We start from the raw sequence: 22,019 nt of genomic DNA, 5'->3' as shown, positions 1-22,019 counted from the left end.
AGGATGTGTGCTCAGCCTAACGCTCTCGTCCCTCTACACCCATGACTGGGAGGCTAGGCACAGTTCAAATGCCACCTATAAATTTTCCGATGACACAATTTCAGATGGTGACAAAGGGGAGTATAAGAGTGAGATAGATCAGCTGGTCAAGTGGTGTCATAACAACAACCTTGCACTCAACATCAGTAAGACCAAGGAAGTGATTATATATTTCAGGAAGGGGAAGCTGAGGGAACACACCAGTCCTCATCGAGAGATTAATAGTGGAAAGGGTGAGCAGTTTCAAGTTCCTGGGTATCAACATCTCTGAAGATTTATCCTGGACCCAATATATTGATGCAATTACGAAAAAGGCATGACAGTGGCTGTATTTCATTAGGAGTCTGTGGAGATTTAGTATGTCACCAGGGACTCTAGCAAGTTTCTATAGATGTACCATAGAGAGCATTCTAACTGGTTATATCACCATCTGGCATGGAGGGGCCACTGCACGGGGTCAGTAAAAGCTGCAGAAAGTTGCAACCTCAACTAGCCCCATCATGGGCACCAGCCTCCCCAGCATCGAGGTCACCTTCACAAGTCGATACCTCAAAAAGGCAACATCCATCATTGAGCACTCCCATTACCCAGGATGTGCCCTCTCCTCATTGCTACAATCAAGGAGGAAATACAAGAACATAACGACACACAGTCAACATTTTAGGAACAGCTTCTTCCCCACTGCCATCAGATTTCAGAATGATCATGAATTCATGTACACTACCTCACTTTTTTTCTGTTTTGCTCACTTTTTGCACTAGTTATTTAACTTTTTAACCTCTTTATTTCTTATTGTAGCTTATATACAATATTTTATTACATACTACACTGTACTGCTGTCCCAGAACAGCAAATTTCAAGCCAGTGATATTAAACCTGATTCTGATCCTTTATGTAGTCGTCTCTCACCTCCTTTGCTCCAAAGAAAATTCAGTCAGCCTTTGCTGAGAAGATATGCTCTAATCCAGACAGCATCCTGGTAAATCTTTTCTGCGCTTTCTCTAAAGCTTCCACATCCATCCTACAATGATAGGAAAGCAGTGCTGGCTGTCACCCATAACACACTCTATCTACTGAATGCCTCTTATAATCATATCCATCTCCATCGAGTCAACACTCACAACACCTGGAGGAACTCAGCAGGTCGGGCAGCATCCGTGGAAATGAACAGTCAATGTTTCGGGCTGGAAACCTTCGTCAGGACTGAAGAGGGAAGGGGCAGAGGCCCTATAAAGAAGGTGGGGGGAGTCACCTGTCATCCTCCTATCCTCCTTCACTCCAAAAACATAACCCCTAGTTTGCTTAACCTTTCAACAGGGAGAATCTCTGCCTGTTGACCATGAGCACCAACATTGACAGACTCTTTGCCAAGTTTGCAGGGAGAACCTGTATAATTTGAGCCCATCCAACATTGTTATTGTGCCTTCATGGTAAGTTTCAGACCTTAGCAGCATTGGAAGTTCATCCAAAAGAACTAAGAGAATGCTTGGACAATGACAAAAGAACGAAGAGAATACCTGGGCAATGACAAAAGAACGAAGGGAATACCTGGGCAATGACAAAAGAACGAAGAGAATACCTGGGCAATGACAAAAGAACGAAGAGAATGCTTGGGCAATGACTTTTAGACTTCGGAACATACAATGACAAAAGGCAGTGATCAAGTCAGGTCACGTTCATGGACAGGATACGGATAGTCATCTGGATTTTAAAACGATTTTCACCCCTGATTTTTCCCACTCTTTTCTAAAACATGATAGAGTGACTGTCTCTGCTCCTTCTCCCCTGCGATAGGGGGAACTGACCGAATTCACTTACTTATTTAGAGGTACAGTGCAGAACAGGCCCCTCCAGCCTGACCGAGCCAAGGTCCTCAAGGGACAATCCTTGACTTCTTGATTGACTCCAATGAGTTCCAGCTAATTGAGCTCAAATTGTATCGGTGTCTCTATTGTTAATTCTGAATGAATGGTGTGACCTATCAGGGACCATGTTACGACTTCTGTTGTGGAAGGAGGTGAATCTTTAGTCCAGAGAAGGATCAGCTTTGGAGGAAGGCAGATTTTATACATCCTGTGGTGGAAGAAGGGTGAGGGTGTGGGGGTTGGCACAGTAGCACATCGGTTAGCACAACATTTTACAGTACCAGTGGTGGGGTTCAACTCCAACCTGTGCCTGTGAAGAGTTTGTACGTTCTCCGCATGACCACTTGGGTTTTCTCCAGGTGTGCCGGCTTCCTCCCATAGTCCAAAAGCATACCGGTTGGTAGGTTAGTTGTTCATTGTAAATTGTCCCGTGATTAGGCTAAGATTAAATTGAGGGATTGCTAGGCAGTGTGCCAGGAGGTAGGGGTGGGGTTGCACCATGCTGTATCTTTATTTCTGGGTGGGGTTGCACCGTGCTGTATCCCAATAAATAATTAAATGCCCTCCTTTCTTTCACTGAAGGAAGTGGGTGCTTCCTAAGAGGGTAATTGATAATTGATTCATTGTTGTCACATGTACCAAGATACAATGAATAACTTTAAACACAAGAGCCTCTACAGAATCACACACACAAAATGCTGGAGGCACTCAGTAGGTCAGACAGCATCTGTGGAGGGAGATAAACGGTCAATGTTTCGGGCAGAGACCCTTCATCGGGACTGGAAAGGAAGGGGGAAGAAGCCAGAGTATGAAAGTGGGGGTGGACTTGTATGGATGGTACAAAAACTTTGTTTCATATTGATCATTTCAAGCAAATGACCATTGTGCTTTGTAAAAAGGGGAATGAAATGAAAGAGTGCAGAAGGTAATGTTACAGACAAAGTGAAGCACAGGTAGACAATAAGGTGCCATGATGAGGTATAGTGACAGGTCAAGAGTTAATTTTTATTGTAAAAGTTGTCCATTCGAGAGCCTCTAACAATGGGCTAGAAGCTGCTTTGAGCCCAGTGGTGCATGTTTTTAAGCTTTTGCCTGATGGGGGTTGTGGGGAGGAGGTAGAAGAGAAAATGTCGGGAGTAGGAGCGGTCCTCGATTATGTTGGCTGTTTTACCAAAGCTGATCGTGTTTGGGTCCCTGCAATTGCCTGCTCGAGGCTGGGAGACAGTGTCAACCATGTCAACAATGCCAGCATCTAGATTGCTGTTTACATTTAACAGGTAAAATTTGTGCAAGGTGTTTAACAGCAGTGGTTCACATGGTGTCACCATTGCCACCTCACTGAGTAATTAACAAGAACTTGATGAAGAGAAATTGTCCCTGCAACTGAAGTCAAAGTAGAGGAACTTGAAATTTATACAATGGTTTAGCTCCTGGACCATCCTGATTCCAGATGTAAATATTTATGTACTAGAAAATGTAATATGGCATGAGATGCATTATGAAGAATATGACCCCCACTGAACCCTTTCCTCCATCCAAATGCCCCTGTTGTACAACAGCAAAGTGTATCCTCCTTGTGTTCCTGTGATCCACAGTCAACAGCATTGTACAAAAAAAAAGTAATCAATACTGAAAAAAGATCACCAGATTTGTGATCAAGAATACAGTAAACCATGGTATAAATGTTTCTTTTGTTTTATTTCCTGGAAGAAAATGTCTTGGCTTTTTAAAGCTTTTCCATCTGTAATGCTAATTTGGCTTCATGAGACTCTCATTAGCTTGCAGACTGAGAGTGTTCATCAGAAAAATGACCGTGATATCTGTCTTCTGCATCTGATCTGTTTTTTTAAATAAAAGTCTAAGTTATAATGTAAATGAAATCGAATGACTGTGCATGTTCAGTCCATTAAAAATGACTAAACATTGAAATAAATTACTCATTCCATACCCTGGGTAAGGCCTTACCTGTCCAGGACAATGGATTATAAAATGTTAGTGTCCATATCTCGTGGTCTCAATTGTGCCTATGAAGAAGTTAAAGTGTTTTCTTTGACTTTGGATAATTGCTGCTTCCAGGAAAGAATTTCTTTCAATTAATTGTCTTTTTAAAATTATTTAAATGGTATAATACGTTGTATGGCAAAAAAATTGCACTGTTATTTTCCAAGGAAGAACGTGAGTCATGGTCCCATGGGCAAGCAGTCTGATGTTGAAAAGTACATTGAAAAATACAGTGAAATGCATCATTTGCATCAAATCAAATCATCACGGATTGTGCTGGGCAGCCTGCAAGATGTCAGTGACATCTGACATCACCTGCGGCATGATAGCATAGAGGTTAGCACAACACTTCACAGCACCAGCAATCAATGATCAGGGTTCAATTCCTGAAGCTGGCTGTGAGGGATTTGTACGTTCTCCCTGTGACTGCGTAGACTTCTTCCGGGTTTCCTCCCACATTCCAAAGGCTTAGGGGTTAGTAAGTTGTGGGCATGTTCTGTTGCCGCCCAGAAGCGTGGTGACACCTGGCAGTCTTGCCTCAGCACATCCTTGGCCTATGTTGGTCGCTGATGCATGGCAGGAATCTGAAATCAGGGGTCAGAATTTTAATGTTGCACATTTGGTGAACTGAGTACCAGGTCAGTAATCACAGGGTAAGGTGAATGGGACCTGGTGAAAGTTAAAACATGGACAGTGGACCTTTGGACGAGCCTGTGGTGATAGAAAATATTCAAAATGAACAAGGCGGGCGGGTGAGGGGGATGAAGTAAGAAGCTGGGAGATGATTGGTGGAAGACTCAAAGGGCTGAAGAGGAAAGAATCTAATAGGAGAGGGCAGTGGACCATGGAAGAAAGAGGAGAGAGGAAGGAAAGCAAAAGGAGATGATGGGCAAATGGGGAGAAGAGGATAACCAGAATGCAAAATGGAAAAAGATAGAAGAAGGGAGGAAAGAGATATTATTGGAAGTTAGAACGAAGTGCAAAAACGGTACAGGCCTTCAGCCCACAATGTTATACTGACCTTTTAACCTAATCTAAGATTAATCTAATCCTTCCCTCCCACATAGCCCTCTATTTTTCCTTCATCCATGTCTCCATCTAAGAGTCTGTTACACGTCTCTAATGTATTTGCCTAATGAACATTAAAATAGCTGGAGGGACTGATCAGCCAAAGCCCAGCCACATACTTAAGGATGAGATCTTGTCCTCTGCAACAAACGGATAGGCTGAGTAACCAGGATGGGATCAAAAGTTTCGAAGCTTTCAGTTCTCCTTCCCATTTACAGTAGAATCTGTTCGAGGATCATCACCAGGTCACAGGGTCTAAGGAAAATGACAGTGTCAATTTAATGCCATTGCAAATCAATATTTTGTAAAATATGCAGAACTATTTAAAAGTGTGTTAACTTGATGCAGTGATATTACGCATTATAAATCTCAAAAAGCCCTTAAAAACCTGATGTTGACTGGCTTTTATTGATTTCACAACAAACAAATTGTAATTAAAATGTAAGATGTTCACAACTAACCCTTGACCTTCCAGATTCTTTTCTTTTAAGCTTTCTCTTTAAACTTTAAAGGAAACATTGATAATGAACGCCTGGCGATTGCTAAAACGAAAGTCCCCAAAAAATTCAGAGGAATAGTATTTGATGAGTGGCTACAAGAGAAAGGTAATCTCCATTAAAAACTTTAACATTAACACTTTCAATTATGTTATATATATTTTTAATAAAGAAAAATCTAAAGCTTGCATTAAAGTCTTGATTGTAAAACAAGTAACTTAAAAATAACCTTTGCTATTGAACAAGCGTCTTGACTTAATGTAATTTATAACTTGCTTCTGGTAACAACATTTTATATTGATAAATATCTTTATAATTCATCATCATTAAACTGTAGTTAAAGGGACTGTCAGATTTTTGGCTTTTGTTAAATTATTGCATGAAATTCTAAAAAGGTGAATTATAACATGCATTATACATGATAATTCGTTGGGTGCTGGTAAATTTGCAGAAAATAAGCTTGTTTCTAAAGTGGATTCTTTACACCCAATTGAAGAACTTAATATTTTATAAGAAACTTCAAAATTAATCTAAATGGAGTGCTTTTTTAATATCTATCACCTTTTACCCAAGATCCTAATCATTAAAGTCCCTTTAACGCTGATTGTAAACGTTAATATGACTCAGGCTTAATATTCAAATTGATGCATGCACGGTTATTATATTTACTTTCAACTTCTCTGATGCTTGCTAACCTCTTAGTGTTTGCTTTTAAACTTTTGCCTTGAAATTATGATGTGGAATAAAGTAAAATTTACATTTGAGTTCAATGACTGCCTTAAAAGTCTTCAAAGGAAACAGAGAAGCATTTTGTACAAAGACAAAATCCTGTGAGCAGCACTGAGCTTACGCTGTGTGTGCTGGCTAAAGATGATATTCTACAACATGGGATGAAATGGCTATCACTGGGTGTGTTCCTATCCTGGAAAGGTTTAATTTCAGTCCAAGGCCCTTTGTAAAGGTTGGCAAGGTTAGGGTTGACGACTCTTGTTGGGTGTATTCCTGGTAGCTCAGGACCTAGCCTCCTACCTCTACTCACACTCCATTCACCAAGGAACCCATCTCCTGCTTTCACGCATAACCATGACCAGTTGGAGAGCCAACAGATATTCGTTACCTAATCGGATTTCTCATAACCATCATTAGCCCGAACCTTTTTCCCTTCAATCTGTACTGCTTCTACCATTAATACAAAACACATTGAAATAAAGGTGTCACCATCACATCTCAAGGAGTTGCCATTATATTTTCACCCCTAGCTTTTCTCCAGTTTCACCTTCAATCCCTGGACAGTAATTCAATTTGCCGTCTCACCTCAAGGACAACTCTTCCCACAACACTGAATGTGAGCTCAAGCTCCAAGAGTGGGGCTGGTATTCCGGTCTTGAACTGAGATTGAAGGACACTGGATCATAAAGCCAAGGCCCTCTAGGGAAGCAGTGGATGCAGAACTTGGGAAGTTCAATATAACGTGACAAAGGTTTATATGGTAGTTTTGTCATAATGTAAATTCAAGGCATTGTGATTTAATGTCAGCAGCAATCCTTTCCAGACAGTTTTATTTTATACTTTAAATCATGCTCACAATAAATGTTTGCTAATTTTAAAGAAAGGTAGTTTTGCTTTTGTCTTTTTTTATATTTGATTTGTGACCTGAGCTTTAGTTTCCCCCAACTAAGCATATTGTGGTGGGGGGAAAATATGCTGGAAGAAACATAAAAAAAAATGTTAAATTGGTGTAAATTAACTTTCCACAGGTAAAACATATTTAAATGCAAATATAGTCCCTGGCGTTGACACTGAGAGCAAATGAGCAATCCCTGACTAAGGGCAGGATGTAAAAATGAGCAATTTTAATAAGCTGCTGGACAGATCCTCAGAGAATTCAGCTTTATTACAGATAACTGTTTTATAATTAAAGGATGTGACACACCCTTGTATCTAAAATGTGTGTAAAGGAAATTAAATGTCAAAGTTTCCAAAAGAATTCATTTTTCTACTAATGATTTCACATTTTTCTTATAACACAGAGGCGTGGAGATGTTGGTCCATGCCAACTCTAAAAACAATCCCACCAAAGCTATTCCCCCATACTTCCCCATATAGGTTTTCCTCAGGGTGCAACAACCAGCTTACGGGCGGCCTGTACACACGGGCAGGTTGGGATGGATGGATGAGGATAGATTTACCATCTGCTGCAGAGCTGCCGGGTGGGGACTGAAGATTACCATGTACTTTATCTCCACACGACCCCACCACGCACCCTGCTGAACCACAACAAGAGAGCTGAGCAGCGCAGCCGTCCGGCAGTTTCTCTTTTTGTGTCCGCTCGCTCTGCTGTCACTGCTGCTTCTGTGATCCTCTCCCACACACTATCCAGAATCATGTTTACTATCACTGACATTTGTCATGCTATTAGTTGTTTTGTGGCAGGAGTACATTAAAAAGTTATTATAAGCAATCTATATATAAAAAAAAGTGCAAAAAGTTAACAAAATACTAAAGTAGTCTTCATGGGTTTATGGAGCATTCAGAAATAAAATGGCAGAGGGGAAGAAGCTGTTCCTAAAATGTTGAGTGTGTGGCTTTAGGTTCCTTTACCTCTTCCCCGATGGTAATATGAGAAGAGATATCCTGGTAGTGAAAATTTTTACTGATCGATGCTACCTTCTTGAGGCCTTGCCTTTTGAAGGTGTCCTCGAACGCTGATGCCCATGATGGAATACTGTTCATTCTGACTCATGAACAGTTCAGATTATGGACAGTTCTCAGAAACTGAGGTCCCTGTCGTACCCTTCTCTCCCTACTGATTCTGCTACACTACACTCACCCCTGCAAATATACTAGGTGTAATGACAATAACTGCATAACCTAACCTCTAGCACATAAGACCATAAGACTTCTTTGCCCATTCTCTTAATCTATCCATGTCCGTCTGAAGACTCGCAGTTTCCTCAACGCTACCTGCCCCTCTGTCTATCTTTGTATTGTCCTCAAGCTTGGCCACAAAGTCTTCAATTCCATCATCCAGGTCCCATGGGAGCAGAGTTAGTCCATTTTGCCCACCATTAATCATGGCAGATCTATTACTCTCTCTCTGATCCCCATTCTCTGGGAAGGAACCAGAGCACCCCAAGAAAACCCACAGAACGCAGGGAGAATACGAAAACTCCACATATTTGGGCCCATTATCGAAGAAGAGCTGTGCTGGCATTTGAGAGAGTACATAGGAGCTTCACAAGAATGATTCCAGGAATGAAAGTGTTAGCGTATGAGGAGCATTTGATGCCTCTGGGCCTGTACTCCTTGGAGTTTAGAAGAATGACGGGAGATCTCCATAAGACCATAAGACAAAGGAGCAGAAGTCAGCCATTTGGCCCATCGAGTCTGCTCCGCCATTCTCATTGAAGCCTATCAAATATTGATTGGCCTAGATAGAGTGGATGTGGAAAAGATGTTTCCTATAATGGGGGAGTCCTGGACCAGAGAGAAGAGCCATTTTCAGAATAGAAGAAAATCCATATGGAATAGGGAGGAGGAGAAATTTCTTTAACTAGAGGATAATGAATCTGTGGAATTCATTACCACAGGCATCTGTGGTGGCCAAGTCATTGGACATATTTAAACTGGAGGTTGACAGTTTCTTGATTAGTTAGGGCATCAAGGGTTAGAGTGAGAAGGCAGGAGAGTAGGGTTGAGAGGAATAATAAATCAGCCGTGATGGGTTGGCGGAGCAGACTCAATGGGTTGAATGGCCTAATTCTGCTCCTAAATTTTATGATCTTATTGGCAGCACCCGAGGTTAAGACTGAACCCTGGTTACCTTGAGGCAACAGATCTAGCTTCTATGCCACAGCACTGCTCTTAATCAACATCCCTATGATCATCAGTGGATCTTTGACAATTCTCTGAAGAATACCATTTCCACAGTAGGAATACTTTTGGGGCCAGCTCATCCAGGAATCTTGGTCATCATAGACCAGTTAGATCAAAGGGCCTATATCTGTACCATATTACAATGGCTGTCTGACTGGCTTCCTACCCCTACCTGTACTGTAGTGTGTAGCTACTCCACCCAGCTTGCCACTTTGCTTTACAAAAACAAGTTTGTTACCAGTACTACATTTCTACATCAAATTATTACAAACTACAGCAACAAATAAACTTCTGCTGAGTAATAACTATTGCCATTCTGATTTGGGATGCATTAGCTTCCCTGTGGCTCCCGATGTTCTTAGAGCCCCCCCACTCAATGACAGTGGACATTAGAGTTATCAAGTACTACAGCACAGAAGTAGGCCCTTCAACCCATCTGGTCCGTGCTGAACAATATTCTACCTCATCCCATTGGCGTGCACCTTGACCTCTCCCTCCGTACCTCCCCTATCCATGTCCCTTTCCGAACCTCTTTTCAATATTGAAATCGAACCTGACTCCACCACTTCTACTGGCACCTTGTTCCACACGCTCACCTCCTCTGAGTGAAGAAGATCCCCCTTAGTTTCCTCTTAAACACTTCACCTTTCACCCTTAACCCACGACCTCTTGTTCTCATCTTACCCAACATCAGTGGAAAGAGCCTGCTTACATTTACCCTATCTATACCCCTCATATTTTTATATACCTCTATCAAATCTCACCTCATTCTCCACCGCTCCAGAGAATGAAGTCCCAACCTATTCAACCTTTCCCCATAGCTCAGGTCCTCAAGTCCTGACAACATCCTTGTAAATTTTCTCAGCACTCTTTCAATCTGTCAGGTAAGTGACCAGAACTGCACACAATACTCCAAATACACCCAGTCTTTCTCTTGAAACGTAACCCCAGGAGATGGGCCAAGATGTTGGCTTGATTCATCAGGTATTCCTGGAGTAGTGTGGGTACACGGATGAGCAAGGGTCCTTTTCCAACTGGATAATGTTCAGCTCCAAGCCACTGCTTTAGAAATGAGTGATCAGGCCCCTGCTTTAGAAATGAGTGATCAGGCCCCTGCTTTAGAAATGAGTGATCAGGCCCCTGCTTTAAAAATGAAGGATCAGGCCACTGCTTTAGAAATGAGTGATCAGGTCCCTGCTTCCACCACCACCCCTCCTCCACTGAGCAGACCAAATGCTTCTGTTTTGACCTCCTTCTGAAGCGTGGGAGGCAGCATATCTACATAGTCCGTTATGTTCCACATCAAATCTCCCAAGAACATTAGTTGTGACAGCCATAATAATGACAACGTGAACATTAACAAGTAATTCTCTCAATTCCATTCCTTAGCGTATTTTATGACATAACAAACTGAAAATGCAAGAGGCGCACATCAGATCAGGCAGCCACTGTAAAGATTTATTTTATTTGTCACATGTACATCAAAACACGCAGTGAAACGCGTTGTTTTGTGTCAACAACCAACTCGGTCTGAAGACGTACTAGGGGCTGCCCACAAGAGGTGCCACACTTCCAGCACCAACATAGCACGCCCAGAGCCTACCAACCCCAACCTGTAGGAGGAAACTGGAGCACCCGGAGGAAACACATGTCGTTTCAAGAGCAAAGTGTGAGCTGTTGGGGTTCCCACCTGCCCACTTATTCCTCATTTGGCTTCATGCTCCACCTATCAGATTCCTTCACCTGCAGCCCTTTGGTGCCTCCACCTATCACCTCCATTCTTCCCTCCCCTCCCAGTCAATCCCTCCTCACCACCATCCACCTATCATCTACTATCTTTTGCCCCATCCCTTCACCTCACTATACAGGTTACCTCCCTCCCACTCTCACAGCCCAGATGAAGGGTCTCGACTGATATGTTAGCTGTCCATTCCCCTCCACTGATGCAGCCTGACCCGCCGAGTCCCACCAGCAATTTCAGGTTCAGATTGATTTATTCCACGTACATCAAGACATTCAGTGAAGTGGGTCTTTTGCGTTAACAACCAGTTTACCCAAGGACGGGCTGAGAGCAGCCCACAAGTGTCACCACATATTCCAGGGCCAATACGACATGACACGGTGGTCAGCACAGCGCAGCTCACAAATACAGAACAAAGCAAGAAGCAGCAGCAACAGCAGAGCTGAACAAGACCGTCTCTACCTGTAAGGAGTTTGTACGTCCTTCCCTTGACCGCGTGGGTTTCCTCCGGGTGCTCCAGTTTCCTCCCACGGTCCAAAGACGGGTTGATAGATTATAATTTGCCCCGTGATTATGCTCCGATTAGATCGAGGGTTGCTGGGTGGCATGGCTGAAAGGGCCTGAAGGACCTATTCTGCACTGTACATCAATGAAATTAATTAATAAATAAAAGGCAACAGCAGCAAAATGAGCCCCTTCCCCATCCTCGCTCCCAGAGACACACACACACCAACAAACCCCAATCCAGCCAGGATCTGGAGATAAAGCTGCTCCACTGATGTTAGCAGCTGTGGGCACAGGAATTTGACGGGGTACATGATAGAGAGAAAATATTAATCTATTCTTGACCGTCACTGTCACCATTGCCCTTCACCAGAGGGGCTGCTGAGTCATACAATATGGAAGCAGGCCATTCGGCCCACACGTCCGTGCCAACCACCAACACACTTGGTAAACGCTGGCAGTGACTCTGTTTTCACCACGCTGTCCATCTTGTGTCCATCACTATCTTGTGTCTAAAAATAAGTCACCCTCAAACCCCTTCTGCATCTCTTACCCCTACCTCCTCTGGTTCACTTTTAGTTCACTCCAACAAGGTGGGAGGTTGACCTATCTACGCCCCTCATAATTTTATACCTTAGTCATGTTAGCTCTTAACTTCTGTCCAGGGACAAGAGAGCCAGTCTTTGTGTGTCTCTGAGATTCTCCATCCCAGAGAATGCTGAGTAGTGGAACAGATACTTTGAACGTAGAATAGTACAGCCCAGAAACAGGCTCTTTGGCCCACAATATCAAATTAAAGCAGTCCTCCTCTGTGTGTGATCCATATCCTCCATTCCCGGTATAATCACATGTTGATCTAACAGCCTTTTAAATGCCAATGTTGAACCTGCATCCATGGCTACCCCTGATAGCCTGTTCCGGACACCTGCCATTCCTGTGTAAAAAACACTTGCCCACCCATCCCCTTTAAACATTACCGCTTCACTTTAAATACATGCCCTCTGGCACTTGACATTTCTACTTGAGAAAAAAAGATTCTGACTGTACAAGTCATAATTTTAATAAAATCAATTACCTCTCAGATATCCAAAAGTTATATTTTCCCTTTATTGAACTCCATGCTTCAAATGAACTACCTGATTAGAGAAGTTGCATGTTGTCTGAAAGGAGGAATAGACCTTTATGGCGGGCTAAGATTCCCGTGTGTACAGTATGTGTGAATGAGCGTGCTGTTGGCATTGCGGCCAAATCAGTGAACACGGCATTACCTCTTTCCTTTGGCAGGCCGCATGCTCACCATCTTCAACACCCAGGCCCTGATCACCATCGGGGGGAAGAACAGGAGCCGGCCGTTCCAAGGACAGATGTCTGGCCTTTACTACAACGGCTTGAAAGTTCTCAACATGGCAGCAGAGAGCCACCCCAATGTCAAGGTCAACGGGACGGTGCGGCTGGTGGGAGACGTATCCTCGGTGATTGTCAACCGGCCGTCAGTGACCACCTTGCCAGCCGAAATGTCCACCACCATTATGGCGACCACCACTACCATGGCAACCACCACGGCCAGGAAGGTCCGGGGAACAATGAAGGTCAACCCGGTAATTTCTCTTCTCCGTACCGAGCTGTCTGTTTTGCTGGGGGTGTTTCTCAGCTTTGCTTTGTCAGCAGGAAGATCTTCTGTTCCGACATTTCAGTGGGAGCCAGAGAAGGCCACTCTGCCCCTTGAGTCTTGAGCCTCCTGCTGACAATCAAATCACTGAGATCAAGGCTGATCAATATATTAATGCCATTTTCTCTCTCCTCACAAGCAGTGGATGATTCTGATTCCCACTAATTGGCGACCTTGCCCATGTTTTAGAACTTCTAATAGCTTTAATAATCTTGAAATCCACGCGACCTAGCTGTTGGATCTTGGATGCTGTTAGATCTTGAAAAGAGTCCTTGTTTGGCTGTTGTTTTAGGTCAGGGTTTATTGAAGTGTTCAAGATTCAAGATTCTTCAATGTCATTTCCAGTACACAAGTGTAAAGGGGAATGAAGTAATTGTTAGTCAGGATCTGATGCAGCACAAAAAAAAACACAATAAGATAAAGAACACAATAATTAAAAAAACGCTAGGTAAGGTATATATATATAGATTGATTGTACGTGACATAAAGTGACACTAGGCACAGAAATATCTGTCCGTAAGGTGATTCTAACGGGTGATGATAAAGTACTGGTGCTGGTTGGGGGTGTAGAGGGGTGGGTTAGTGGGTGGAGGTGTTGATCAGCCTTACTGCTTGGGGGAAGTAACTGTTTTTGAGTCTGGTGGCCCTGACATAGTCTCCTGCCTAATGGGAGTGGGACAAACAGCCCATGAACAGGGTGGGTGGGATCCTTCTTGATATTGCTGCCCTTTCCCTGGCACCTCTCTGTATATTTGGCAGGTAGGCTGGTGCTGGTGATGCGTTGGGCAGATTTGACACCCTGCTGTAGAGCCTCCCTGTGTGCCGCAGTGCAGTTTCCGTACCGTGCAGCGATGCAGCTCGTTAGCATGCTCTCCACTGCACATCTGGTATGATGTGCATAATCCATCTCTCTTCCGCCTCCTCAGAAGTAGAGGTGTTGGCGAGCTTTCTTGATTGTGTAGGTTGTGCTCTAGGACCATGAGAGGTTGTGCGAGATGTTCACGGCCAGGGATTTGAAACTGCTCACAGTTTCCACTGCTGTGCCACTGACATAAAGAGGGGTGTGTGTGTGGTGTGAGTTCTCCTGAAGTCAATAATCATCTCCTTTGTCTGGTTGACATTGAGGAAGAGGTTATTGGCCTGGCACCAGGCCTCGAGCTCTTCCACCGCCTCCCTGTAGGCCATCTTATCATAGTCGTGTCATCGGCAAACTTGACAATGTGACTTCTCAGGTGTTTGGCCGTGCAGTCGTGAGTGAACAGAGTGTACAGCTACGGGCTCAGCTCACAGCTTTTGCTGGGGGGGGGGCGGGCACCCATGTTGGGGAGGGAGAAGCGGCTGTGCATCCTGACTGTCTGAGGTTTGTTGGTTGGGAAGGTTATGAATGGAATGAAATTGAAGTTGATTTATTAGTGCTAAATGAACTAAAATGCAGTGAAAAGCTTGTCTTGCATGCTGCTTTTACAGATTAATTCATTACTTAGTGCATTAAGGTAGTACAAGGCAAAACAATAACAAAACATAGAAAAAAAATGTGGCATCTACACATAAAATGGAGTGTATGTGAACAATAAGGTACAAGATCATAACAAGGTAGATTGTGAGGTCAAGAGTCCACCTTATTGTACTAACCATGCAGTGATAAGGTGTTTGTCCAAACTAAAATGATTGAGCCATATATGCTTCCTGGAGTTTATAAGAATAAGAGACATCTCAATGAATAATGAAGGACTAACAGCATATCAGGGATTCCTAATCTGAAGTCCATGCACCCCTTGCTTAATGGTATTAGCCCATAGCATAATAAACATTGGGAATCCCTGGCATGGATGGTGACAGAATGTTTCCTTAGGCTGTCAAACCTAGAATTACCAGGCTTTGTAATACCCTGATGGCTTTTGGATCATCAAATCTGAGACAGAGTCAACTGTTCAGTACATAAACTGGCCTTTCAGAACACCGAGCCCACACCAGTTATCAACCATATATAAACACTCCTCCCACTTTATATTCAACACAAGAGGTTCTGCAGATACTGGAAATCTGGAGCAACAAACACAGCATGCAAAAAGCCCCACTGTCTGGGCCATGCTCTCTTCTCGCTGCTGCCATTGGGCAGGAGGTACAAGAACCTTAGGTGCCACACCACCGGGTTCAGGAACAGTTATTAACCTTTAGTGATGAGGTTCCTGAACCAATGTGGATAACCTCACTCACCTCATCACTGAATTGATTCCACAAGCCAAAGAACTCACTTTCAAGGACTCACGTTCTCAGTGTTATTTATTTATTATTTTAAATATTTGCGCAGTTTGCCTTCTTTCGCACATAGGTTGTTTGTCAGTCTTTGTGTGTAGTTTTTCATTGATTATATTGTATTTCTTTGTTCTATTCTTAATGCCTGCAAGAAAGTGAACCTCAAGGCAGTATATGGTGATATTTTCATGCTTTGATAATAAATTTACCTTGGTCTTTCTTCAGGAGTCTCCCCACATTTCCATCAACCTCCCACAGCTTCTACCACCAGAGGCAATACCCAGTGGTCAAAGAACCTAGCAACCCTCAGGTCTTTGGTACGTGGGAGAAAAATGTAGACGATCATGGAGAGAACATGCAAACTCCACACAGGCAGCATCCAAAATCATGATCGTACCTTGGGTCTCCAGTGCAGTGAGGTAGCAGATCTGCCAGTGGTACCACTTAGTGCTGGGTAGATGGAGTGGTACAGAACAAGGGAGGAAGATGAGCCTTGGTTGTTGGATATCAGAACAGGCTCAGGAAACCTCACAACCTACTCTAGTCAGTCCTGATGAAGAGTCTCAGCCTAAATCCTCTCCATAGATGCTGCCTGACCGACAGAATTCCTCCCGCATTTTGTACATGTTGCTCTAGGTTTCCAGCATCTCAAAGTTTGAAGTTCAAACCACGTTTATTATCAACATATGTGTACAATACATTATACAACTTTGAGATATGTCTCCTTACAGGCAGCCACAAAACAAGAAACCCCAAATAACTTTTTTTTTAAAAAAATCCAACAAACACCTAATAAGACCATAAGACCATAAGACAAAGGAGCAGAAGTCGGCCATTTGGCCCATCGAGTCTGCTCCGCCATTTTATCATGAGCTGATCCATTCTCCCATTTAGTCCCACTCCCCAGCCTTCTCACCATAACCTTTGATGCCCTGGCTACTCAGATACCTATCAATCTCTGCCTTAAATACACCCAATGACTTGGCCTCCACTGCCGCCTGTGGCAACAGATTCCATAGATTCACCACCCTCTGGCTAAAAAAATTTCTTCGCATCCCGGTTCTGAATGGGCGCCCTTCAATCCTTAAGTCATGCCCTCTCGTACTAGACTCCCCCATCATGGGAAACAACTTTGCCACATCCACTCTGTCCATGCTTTTCAACATTCGAAATGTTTCTATGAGGTCTCCCCTCATTCTTCTAAACTCCAAGGAATACAGTCCAAGAGCGGACAAACGTTCCTCATATGTTAACCCTCTCATTCCCGGAATCATTCTAGTGAATCTCCTCTGTACCATCTCCAACGTCAGCACATCCTTTCTTAAATAAGGAGACCAAAACTGCCCACAGTACTCCAGGTGAGGTCTCACCAGTGCCTTATAGAGCCTCAACATCACATCCCTGCTCCTATACTCTATTCCTCTAGAAATGAATGCCAACATTGCATTTGCCTTCTTCACCACTGACTCAACCTGGAGGCTAACATGCAGAGAGAAAAAAAAACAAATCATGCAGACAATAAAACCAAACAAGCAACATTCAGAACAAAAGTGAGTCCTCGGACACAAAGCCCAGAGCAAGTCCACGGCCTCAGCCTCCATGCAGTGGAGCGCGAAGCAAACGTTGCGGATCTGCTGGATCTCTTGTGGGGAAAAAAAATCGTATTCATTTTCGTTAAGAGAATCTTATATGAAATTAAAATGGAGGGCGATGCAGAATCTCTAGTGTTTACAACCTTGCTCTTGTTCTAATTTGCACTGCCTTCATGCTTCCAACTAAAGACTAGGTTCAGGAGAACTGCTAATTTCCCTGATTTGAAACCATTGTCGAGCAGCCTCTAACCCCTGTTGGATTACTGAAAGCTTGTCAACAGCATTGAATGTTGTTAAACTAATAACCCTGCTTTTGCTGCCTGGAATTCACTATTACTCTCCCAAGAGAAGGAAAAGCTCAGGGGAGACCTAACTGAAGTCTTAGGCTACAAGTGGCACTGATAGAGGAAGTTGTTGGTGAGCTAGTAATACGAGGATACTGGTTAATGTAATTAGGTAGAGAAGTAGGAGGGAGGTGAGGGGAATTTTCTTTTTTTTTAATTCAGCAAGTATCCACAATCTGGGATGCGCTGTCCAATTCCGTAATGAGTCAAGTTCAGGAAAAGGAATTTGAAGGGGAAAGGGCTGAGGAAAGACCAGCAGACAGTGAATGGTGAAATCAGTCATAGCATCACAGAATAATACAGCACAGAAACAGGCCCTTCAGCCCATCTCATCCATGCCAACCAAGGTACCCATCTAAACTGATCCTATTTAGCTGCATTTGGCCAATATACCCCTCTAAACCAAGGGTTCCCAACCTCTTATTATGTCATGAAACCCTCTCATTAACTGAGTGGTCCAGCTTGGGAACGAACCACTGCTCTAAACCATTCCTATCCACATGCCTGTCAAAGTGTCTTTTAAATGTTGTTACTGTACCTGCCGCAACCAGTTCCTTGGGCAGCTTCTTCCATATATGGACCACCCTCTGCGTGAAGAAGTTGCCATGTAGGTTCCTATTCAATCTTTCCCCTCCTGCCTTAAACCTACGACCTCTAGCTGTGATTTACCAGCTGACTTCATTTGGTGTAGAGTTCAACATGGACCTTAAATTCATTTTAATTCAGTGATGGAATGTGGGCAGTGGTCAGGCCAATGTTTAATACCCATCCTTGATCACGCTGGACAAAATGGTGGTGCATTTGGATTCAGATCCAGCAACAATAAATGAAGAGGAATAAGTTTCCCTCAGTAGAGTTTGAGACATGGGAGGGGTTAAGAGGGAGAACCTGGAAGTGGTAACTTTCCCTTGTGTCTGCTGCTTTGACCCTCTGAGTTACAGAGATCTTGAGATTGGGGAGGTGTTGGAGAGATCTTGCCAAGTTCCTGCATGCACTTTGTAAAAAAAAGTTCAAAGTAAATTTATTATTGAAGTATGTATAGCTTGAGATTCATTTTTCTGCAGGCATTCAGAGAAGAACAAAGAAATACAATGGAATCAATACAAAACTGCACAAAAACAAAGAATGAATAATAACCAATGTGCAAAAAGAAGACAAACTGAGCAAATACAAAAAAAACCTAGGTAAATAAATAACATTGAGAACATGAGTTGTAGAGCCCTTGAAACTAAGTCAATAGGTTGTGGAATCGGTTCAGTGTTGAGGTTAGTGAAGTTATCCACGCTAGCTCAGGAGTTTCATGGATGAAGTGTAATATCTGCTCCTGAACCTGGTGGTGTCCTAAGGCTCTTGTGCCTCCTTCCAATGGTAGCAGTGAGAAGAGAGCATGGCCTGGATGGTGAGGATCCTTGATGATGAATGCTGCTTTCTTGTGGCAGTATGCCTTGTAGATGTGCTCAATGATGGGAAGATCTTTGCCTGTGATGCACTGGGCTGTACGCTTTTCCATTCTTGGGCATTGGTGAGGGAAAGAAATCCCACACCACAATTAAGTCTTCTCCCAACCTCAGCACCTCTTAAGCACTGAACTTCTAATAACATGTCCTTTTATGTGTGGTCACTGTTAAAATAGAGAAGCCTGGCACCTGTTTATTGCACAAGAAATTCCCTTATTTGGCAATGTGGTAACATCCAGATCACAAGCTTAGGAGGTTGAAGGAAAAAGGGGGAAGATGTTAAAAGGAGCTGAGGGAAAACTCCCTCACACAAAGATTGATGATTATAAAACAAGCTGCCAGAGGAAGCTATAGAAGTGGGTACAGCTACAACATTTTTATATCTATATTAGTAATCTGGAAAATAATGTTGTAAACTTGATCAGCAAGTTTGTGGATGACACCCAGAATGGGGTGTGGTAGACAGTGAAGAAGGCTATTACAGCTTGCACTGGGTTCTGGACCAGCTGGAATTTAATGCGGGAAAGTCTGAGCTGCTGCATTTTAGTAGGACAAACGAGGGTGGGACTTCACTATGTAAGTATGGTACTGAGGAGTGCCGCAGAACAAAGCAAGATTCATAATTCCTTGAAAGTGGAGTCACAGGTAGCTAGGGGTTATAAAGTAAGCTTTTGTCACATTAGCCTTCATAAATTATTATGTTGAATACAGGAAAAGAGATGTTATATTAAAATTGTGTAAGATGCTGGTGAGACAAAATTTGGAGCATTGTGTGCAGTTCTGGTCACCTGCCTGCATGAAGGATACCAATAAGATTGAAAGAGTACAGAGAAAATTTGCAAGGATGTTTGGACTTGAAGACCTGAGTTATAGGGAAAGGTTGAAAAGGTTAAGACTTTATCCCCTGGAGCATAAGAAAATGAGAAGAGATTTGATAGATGTATGCAAAATTATGAGGGATGCAGATACAGTTAATGCAAACAGGCTTTTTCTGCTGAGGCTGGGAGAAACAAGAACTAGAGGTCATAGGTTAAGGGTGAAAGGTGACATATTTAAGGGGATCCTGAGAGGGAAGTTTTTCACTCAAGGGGTGGTACAAGTACTGAAAAAGCTGCCAGAAGAAGTGGTAGATGCAGGTTCGATTTCAACATTTAAGAGAAGTTTGGATGACTAAACGGATGGGCGTTATAGAGGGCCATGTGTGGGCCAATGGGACCAGGCAGAATAACAGTTTGGCATGGACAAGATGGACCAAAGGGCCTGCCTATGTAGAGTAGTGACCCTAGGGCACTTAGATGGGTACATGGTTAGAAAGTTGGAGAGATCTGGGCCAATTGTAGGCAAGTGGATCTAGACTGGATAAACATCGTGGTCAGCATGAACAAGCTGGGCCAAAGGGCTTTTCCCTTGAGACTCAGAGTATTCTCTTACCCCTCACGCCCTATCCTTTCTCGTGAGCTTATCCAGCCGCTCCTGGGGAACTGAGTTTTACAACCCAACCATGCTTAATAATTTGTTGTATTGATAAGCAGAAGATTTGTATTGATAAGCAGAAGATTCATACTTAAGGCCCTGGTTGTCCAACCCCCTTCCCTATGTTCAGCCTTCAAGACCTGGTTACAACTTTAACCCACGTATCTATCAGATGCCCCTGTGGCAGTTCCCAGGTTTGCTCATTCTTTCCCAATGAATCTAACCACTTTTCCAGCCTTGTTCTTGTAAGTAGAACCTAGAACAGTGCACAGTGTTGTGTTGATCTATATAAACCAACTCCATGGTCAATCTAATCCTTCCCACCTACTCAGCCTACTGCCCTCCGTGTTAATTACATCCACGCGCCAATCTTTTTTAAAATGTCCCTATTGTATCAGCCTCTAGCACCACCCCTGGCAGTGCATTCCAGGCACCCACCAGATTCAGATACGGATTTATTTATCACATGTGTATTGAAGCATACTTTTGAATACATCGTTTGGGTTAACAATCAGCAACGTGGCTGGAGCCCACGAGTGCCACCACACATTGCGGTACCTACATAGCATGCCTGACAAACTTGGTGTAAAAGCTGACCTCGGACTGCTCCCCTCGTCTTTCCTGTGCCCACCTTAAAACGATGTCCTCTGGTATCGGCAGTTTTACTCTTCTCTTTCTCCAGTGATTTGAGTACTGACAGCTCACTCAGGAGCAAAGTGCTTGGGTGCTATCTCTTCAGTTTAACGTTCTGGAAGTGAGTGAGATCTATGGAACGGTTTCCAAGCCATGAAGTTGTATTATTGTAACAGTGCCATAAACACTCTTTTACTGAGAGACAATAAATGTCAGGGGATTTGACAAACATTCTCAGCATGACTGTGACCAATCCCAAAATGTATTCAGTATCTCTGGGCTCTTTTCAGTGTATATTAAAGCAATAACTCTTCCCAGGCAGCTTGTGGTTTTTGGAGGTTAGAGATGAAAAAAGGACTCAGTGCGTCTAATGGTGGGGATTCTGGCTTCAGTGGGCCCCTAAAAGCCTAAACATTATAATTAACTGACAAAGTGTGAGGGGCCTAACTAAGATGGAACACCAAATGGAGCCGTAATGGCACTGAGTGAAGTATCGCTTCAGGTTACGTGTCTGCCAGTCTTCCCAGAACGAATGGTGTTACATGCCAGGGTTCATGAATTGCAGTTTTATTGCTTATCACTTTTAGAACATGGAACACAGAATGGAAACAGATACAGACACACTGATCCACATACTTTTGAATATGGGATACGGAACACAGTACAGGCATTCAGCCCACAAAGTTGTACCAATCCTTTAACGCACTCCAAAATCTATTTACCGTTCACTCCCACATAACCTTCTAATTTTCTTTCATCCATGTACCTATCCAAGAGTCTCTTAAATGTCTCTGATGTATCTGCCTCTACCTGGATGTACCCACCACTGTCTGTGTAAAGAACTTAACTCTGACATCTGCCCCCCCCCCATACTTTCCTCCAGTCACTTTAAGGTTATGCCCCCTGGTATTAGCTATTTCTGGCCTGGGGAAGAGACTCCGTCCACTTTATCTATGCCTTTAAATGCTTTTAAACCAACCAACTCCTCATCACACACACACACA

The 22,019-nt window shown here is 43.3% G+C and overlaps 1 protein-coding gene across 8 annotated transcripts in view; it reads left to right on the top strand.

Annotated features, from left to right (window-relative positions):
* The window catches only part of nrxn3a (neurexin 3a), a 2,269,325-nt gene that overhangs the window by 2,084,380 nt on the left and 162,926 nt on the right, over positions 1-22,019 (top strand). For 3 of the 8 annotated variants that reach the window (XM_072273229.1, XM_072273225.1, XM_072273230.1), the window contains 3 exons: positions 5,486-5,578; positions 12,876-13,162; positions 19,980-19,983. In XM_072273229.1, the coding sequence (XP_072129330.1) occupies positions 5,486-5,578; positions 12,876-13,162; positions 19,980-19,983 (384 nt within the window). Of the gene's footprint in view, positions 1-5,485; positions 5,579-12,875; positions 13,190-19,979; positions 19,984-22,019 lie in introns of all 8 variants that reach the window. The other 5 variants (XM_072273232.1, XM_072273231.1, XM_072273235.1 and 2 more) reach the window with 3 other exon arrangements.

The sequence above is a fragment of the Mobula birostris genome, chromosome 1 (genome assembly GCF_030028105.1).
Source record: "Mobula birostris isolate sMobBir1 chromosome 1, sMobBir1.hap1, whole genome shotgun sequence".
In the NCBI taxonomy this organism is placed as follows: Eukaryota; Metazoa; Chordata; class Chondrichthyes; order Myliobatiformes; family Myliobatidae; genus Mobula; species Mobula birostris.
Note: the sequence above shows the minus strand (reverse complement) of the source record. Positions and strands in the feature narration are given on the sequence as shown.